Source organism: Cygnus olor, chromosome 18 (genome assembly GCF_009769625.2).
Source record: "Cygnus olor isolate bCygOlo1 chromosome 18, bCygOlo1.pri.v2, whole genome shotgun sequence".
Taxonomy (NCBI): Eukaryota; Metazoa; Chordata; class Aves; order Anseriformes; family Anatidae; genus Cygnus; species Cygnus olor.
This window is the reverse complement of record NC_049186.1, coordinates 5,288,851-5,295,118: the sequence shown is the minus strand read 5'-3', so window position 1 is coordinate 5,295,118 and position 6,268 is coordinate 5,288,851. Positions and strand designations below refer to the sequence as shown.

The 6,268-nt window shown below is 59.3% G+C and overlaps 1 protein-coding gene across 1 annotated transcript; it reads left to right on the top strand.

The window, feature by feature from the left end:
- The first annotated feature begins 2,548 nt into the window (after nt 1-2,548).
- GALR2 (galanin receptor 2) lies at nt 2,549-5,447 on the top strand. The gene is given in 3 exon segments (XM_040530044.1): nt 2,549-2,822; nt 2,825-2,957; nt 4,111-5,447. Coding segments are annotated over 3 exon segments (1,110 nt in total). The 5' UTR covers nt 2,549-2,620; the 3' UTR covers nt 4,886-5,447.
- Nucleotides 5,448-6,268: the final 821 nt, after the last annotated feature.

The window sequence follows — 6,268 nt, the reverse complement described above, 5'->3', positions numbered from 1 at the left end:
CTCTGCTGCAATGATAGAACCAGCAGCAGTTTTGCACATCTGCCCTCCACTGGGCTCAGCTCTGACCTCTTATTTCTGATTTCAAAGCTCTCACTCCCTCTTTCAGACATTAAAGCTCAAAGAGGAAAAAAAAAAAAAATCCTCAGTCTGTAGCTTTCCATTGCAAATCTCTTAAACTGTTTCTGTCTGCTCTTGGATTTTACCACATCTCCCTGTGATCCATTCCCTACCTAAACCAAACTGTTTCAGGACAATGCTCAATCCAACAGACACATATCAATGAAAACATTTTACAAAGGACTTCTCTTGCCTGTGGTGGCTCATACAGACGTGGGTAAGGTTGGCACTGCAGTACTCTGTTGAAAAGCCCCAGCACAAACACACACACAATGCACACCAAGGGACCCGCTCCAATAGCCAAACAGACACTGTGTTTAACATGGGCACATTTCTGCCATGCTGCTTTCCTCGTATGCTGGCTTGAAGCTTTGCCTTTGCTGCTCCTCTGGCATCTGTAAGAGTGATGAAACTGTCTTGGTGCATGTATTCCTGCTACAGACCTGGTCCTCCTCCTCCTCCAGGGCAGAGGAAGAGGAGGACAACACAAACCTGGCAGCCTGCTGGTGCTCTGTGTTGGCAGCAGTGCAGCGTGCCTGTTGCTCCTGGTTTTGGCCGCCCTTGGAGGCTAGAGACCTGGTCTGCAAATGACAGCCCAAATAACGCACCTACATCTCAGGTCAGGGGAAGAATTTATTCTGAAGTTTCTCAATGGGGGAATCTTGTTAATCTTGTTATGATTTTTATGATTTTTTTTCACAGAATCACAGAATCATCTAGGTTGGAGGAGACCTCCAAGATCACCGAGTCCAACCTCTGACCCAACACTAACAAGTCCTCCACTAAACCATATCACTAAGCTCTGCATCTAAACGTCTTTTAAAGACCTCCAGGGATGGTGACTCAACCACTTCCCTGGGCAGCCTATTCCAATGCCTAACAACCCTTTCAGTAAAGAAGTTCTTCCTTTTGTTAATCTTGTAAATGATTTTTGCATACAAGGCTGCAGGTTGCAAGATGCACCAAAGTTTGGGAAGATTTGGGAAGAAACTGGGTGTTTTCTCTTAATCTCTGTGGTGTGAGCAGAGATGTGACCTTTCTCTGAGCTGACCCTAGGTACAAAGACACACCACCAGGGCTGATAAAAACAAATGCCAGGGCCCTGCTGTGTGGTTTTTAGAGCACTCCCTGCAGGGTGGCAGTGCCCTGGGGCCAGGCTGTCCCCATGAGCTGGCCATGCAGCCTCCACCACGTGGCTGAGGAGGCAGCACAGCCCTCACCTGGCAGGATCGACTCCCCGGGGCTTGTGTGCCAGTCTTGGGCGAGAGAGTGAGGCAGAGCTGCACTGCTGCTCATCAGCACCCACCGTGCCCTGCAGGACGGCTGGCTTTTCCTCTGAGCTGCTCCTAATCGCCTGCTTTTCCTGCTGATAACACCTTGGAGCAGGGCATCCTCTCACACCAAAGGCTGAGCTGAATTCATTTCCCACGCAGCTTGCTGTTTGGTGGGGCTGCTCACAAGTTTTGGGTCCTGAGCATGACACAGGCTCTGTTGCTGTGCAGCGATGTCTCGGGGCTGTGAGCATCCCCTGGCCTCGCAGCGCTAGATCTGAATGTCCATAAAGACGATGGAGATTCTGTGGGGTTAGTTATCAGATTAATTGATGCATTAAACATTTCCCTCCACAGGAACAAAGCAAGGCAGCCTAGGGGCCAGGTGAAGTGTCCTCCAAGAGCTGATCGCACCGAGCAAACTGAGACTTCCACTTGTGAACACTCTGAAGTAACAGAACCCAGCAATTTCACAGGCAGGAAAAGAAGAGAGACATTAAAAAGATTTGTTCTTGCTGCGGTGAATTAACCTGATCCCCACACTCTAGAGATGAAAAAAAGATTCTCCTGCAAACCTTTACTCATCCCTGCAGCGTTCTTGTGCAGGGCTTTAGCTGCGTGCTGGACAATTTACATGTTTGCAGTCCGAGAGGACCCCTGTTCCTAACCCCTCTGCTTTAGGCAGGCAGCTCTGGCAATAGCCAGCTCCCATGCCACTGTGGGGACGAGCAGGAAGGAAAGCACCCGGCCACCCACTGCTCTCACGGTCGGGGTGCTCACCCCCATCTCCCCAGCCCCTTCCCAGGGGGGTCGCCGGATCCTTGAGCATTTTTTACCCCACTAAATCCAGCTCCCCCTGTCCATCCAGGGCCGGAGGCAGTGCTGGGGGTGGGGGGGGGGGGGGGGGGGAGAAGGGGGACAGATTTCAGTTGCATCATGCCAATAAAACAGCCAGCGAGGGGCTGGGCAGGAGCCGCCACCGCCCCGTAGCCCTCCTCCTCCTTCTCCTCCTCCTCCTCTTCAGCAGGAGGGGGAAAGCACAGAGCAGCACGGAGCAGCTGCGGGCTCCCGACCGACCCAGAGGAGGCAAAGCTCGCCCGTTCCCCTTGAACCATCCCCGTGCATCCCCCCCCGGCACCTCCTGTGTGCTCTCCGTGCATCATCCTGCACGCCCCGCTGCGCTTTCCGTGCACCCCCCTTCCCCTGCACCCCCTTCCCCACGCACCCCAGCCATGAACGGTTCGGCGCTGGGCTCCGAGGGGGGCTGGCAGCCCGAGGCGGTGCTGATCCCGCTGGCGTACCTCCTCATCTTCCTCGTGGGCACCGTGGGCAACTGCCTGGTCCTGGCGGTGCTGCGCAACGGGCAGGTGAACAACACCACCAACCTCTTCATCCTCAACCTGGGGGTGGCCGACCTCTGCTTCATCCTCTTCTGCGTCCCTTCCAAGCCACCATCTACACGCTGGAGGGCTGGGTCTTCGGGCCCTTTCTGTGCAAGGCCGTCCACTTCTTCATCTACCTCACCATGTACGCCAGCAGCTTCACCCTGGCCACCGTCTCCCTCGACAGGTAGGAAAGGGGATGGGGGCTCCTCCACGAAGCCACCCAGGCGGGAGAGGGGACAGACACCCCTGGGGAGTGATTGAGCACCTCTGGGGGCTTGGAGGGGACCAGGAGCATTTCCCAGCTCGTGGGTGCAAGGAGATGGGAGCACTGGGGACCTGCTGCAGGACGGGAGAAGGTTGGGTAGGGAGCCCCTGGCTTCTACCGGGCTTTCAGACCCCAAAGCTGCAGGACCAGGGTTTAGGCAGGCTCTGGCAGTTGAAGAGGGAACAGAAGACCGGAGAGAAACCAAGCTCCGTCCCTGCGCAGCCCTGCCTCTTACCGGGGCTCTAGGAGAGAGCAGCTGCCCTCCAGAGAGCCCACAGCAAAGCAGGAAGACATCAAGAAAACTCAGGGACGTTTCAACTTGGGCACTGCTTTTTCTCACCTTCCCCTTTCAGTGGCAAAAAGCCAATTTCTGTCCCAGCGGTGTCCCTCGCTGCAGTGACCTCCCCCAGCCGGGTTTTAGCAGGGAAGCTCCGTACAAAGGGAACCTGCTGCTCTGCCTGCGCCTCACCCCGCGCTATCTCAGCCCCTGCAACGGCTCCCATCTCGCAACAGCGAGCGTGAAATGATCTGGGGCTGCTCTGCTGGGCGTGCGAGGGGATGCACCAAGCCCCCGAGGAGTGCCCTGTGTCCTGGGGGAGGGAGCAGGAGCTTGCCAAAGCTCCTAGACCTGGGTGTAATTAAGGACCCAGCTAATTGCAGACCCAAAGGCAGGGCAGCGTGTGCTTTCGCACGCGCCAGCGTGAGGCATGTGGTGTCTGGGGATCCTGGGGGCTCGCTTCTGCCTTCGTATCCCTGCTGCCACTGTCACCAGTGCCAGACAGGTTAATGATCAGGTGTGGGGCTGCTGGGCTGGGGAGAAGGACGGGATGGGGCCAGCCGTGCCTGCCCCCAGGGCAGAGAGTGGGGTGGGACAGGGCTGGGGCCGGGGACGTTCCTCACCCCACTGTGCTGCAGAGACCCCTAGAGACAGTGGGGGATTCCTTATGGGACCGATGGCCCTGGAAAGCTGAAATCCATCACTTTCAGCCTTCCTCCAGTCCGCTCCTAGAGCGGATCTCCCTCCATGCCGTGCCCAGAACCACAGTCGTGTCCCCCTCCCCTTCCCACGCAGGTATTTGGCCATCCGCTACCCCCTGCACTCGCGGGAGCTGAGGACGCCCCGGAACGCCCTCACGGCCATCTGCCTCATCTGGGGGCTCTCCTTCGTTTTCTCGGGCCCTTACCTCAGCTACTACCAGCAGTTCCAGCTGGCCAACCTGACCGTCTGCCACCCCATCTGGGACATCTCCCGCCGCAAGGCCATGGACCTCTGCACCTTCGTCTTCAGCTACCTCGTCCCGGTGCTGATCCTCAGCCTCACCTACACGCGGACCATTCGCTACCTGTGGAGGTCCGTGGACCCCCTCCAGGACATGTCGGAGTCCAAGGCGGCCAAGAGGAAGGTCACCAGGATGATCATCATCGTCGCCGTCCTGTTCTGCCTCTGCTGGCTGCCCCATCACCTGCTCATCCTCTGCGTCTGGTTCGGGTACTTCCCCCTCAACCACGCCACCTACGTGCTCCGCGTCCTCTCGCACCTCGTCTCCTACGCCAACTCCTGCGTCAACCCCATCGTCTACGCCCTCGTCTCCAAGCACTTCCGCAAGGGCTTCAAGAAGATCTTCAACTGCCTCCTGCAGAAGAGGGCGGCCAACAAGGTGCACGCGGCCCAAGCGACCAACACGGTGAGCACGCTGGAGGCAGAGCTCAGCGAGGTGACCCAGGCCCTGCCCCGCCGCTGCTCCGCGCGCTGCGAGGTCCCGGCCGGGCCCTGGGGGGAGGCCGAGGCAGCGGGGGGACAGCAGCAGGGAGCAGCCGGCTCCTTCATCACCTTCAATGTCACCTAGCGGAGCTGCTCCCCGTCCCGTGGCTTCGCCAGAGCTCCCGCGGTGTCACAGGTTTGGGGATGGACTGCGCTTTGCGTTTAAGTACATCAAATCTTCCCCTTTTCCCTTCGAACGCTCCCAGATCTAGAACTGCTGAAACGATGCTGCTCGCTGTGGGCTCAGCCAAGCGAACGACTGAGGAGCCAAGCGCAGGATTCGTTTCCGCCCAACGTGTGCTGAGAGCAGAGAGATCAAAACCCCAGATCGGTTCTTGTGTTTGATCCCCTGCTCCTCTGCCAGGGGCAGACGGACACCCTGCCGCGTCTGTGCCTTGGGCCCTTGCAAGAGCTCCGATCCCCCCGACCACAGCAGCCTTTGGCTCTCACTTTGGTGCGTGCGAGGGCTCCGCAGAGCACCTGGAGGTCACCCAGGAGCACGGCCACAGCCCCACGGGGCCTCCCGGGAGAGGTCAGGGTTGCCGGCGGAAGCCAGACGGGACATCAGGGGGACAGACAGCCCGGGCAGGGCTCAGCACCTCACCCCAGGCGAGCCTTCCAGCAGAGAGGAGAGCACGCAGCCTTGGTGCTGGCCATGGGGCGAGGCTGGGTTATGGGGTCCCCAGGGGGGTCCGCGTGCCTCCGGCCCACAGCCCGTGTCACCTCTCGTGAGATACCCCAAGGTCTGAGTGTTTGCCTCCTTCACTTCCCTCCCGTTGACGTGAAACAGGGCTGGGACGACACCAGGACTCGCTCAGCTTTGGTTTCGCTCGCCCATCAGAGGAGAGGGATGCTGGAGGGGCTGCGAGGGAAACCGTGAGCGGTGGCACGGGTGGACCCCGAGCACACCCACGGGGTGGGCGCCGCAGGAGGCGGCAGCGAGAGGAGCAGCTCCGTGTGCTCTCCTCACTGCCGTACCCACACACGAGAGGCCGATGGGACTCACGCCTGCGCTCTTAGCGCTGCAAAGGCTCCGAGAGCAGCTGAACCCTGCTACAGCCAGCAGCCGAGGGCTTTATTTAAAAGCCCGTCACTCTCTGCACCGGAAGAAGAGTGTCACGGGAACGGGATCAGCCAGCTCTTTTGAAAAAGCACCAGGGCCCGGCCGTAGGAGGTGGTGAAACTCTGCGGGAATGGGACCGGCTGTGCCGAGCACCCCCAGAGCTTCCCAGGGCTGCACCACAGCACGGACACCCGCGAGGTCAGGTCCCTGCCTGTCACCGTTACCTGCCCGGCTCGGTGGCACGCAGGTCCCGCAGCAGTGGGATGCCCTGCAGGAGGTTTTTAGGGCCGGGACCCTGCAGCTCCGCTCCCGGAGCCGGGTTGGGCGCAGCCCCCTTGGCACGCCGCTGCTTTCCCCCCCCCCCTCAGCACGTGGCCTTCCCTCCCGGCGAGCTTTTGGCTGTCA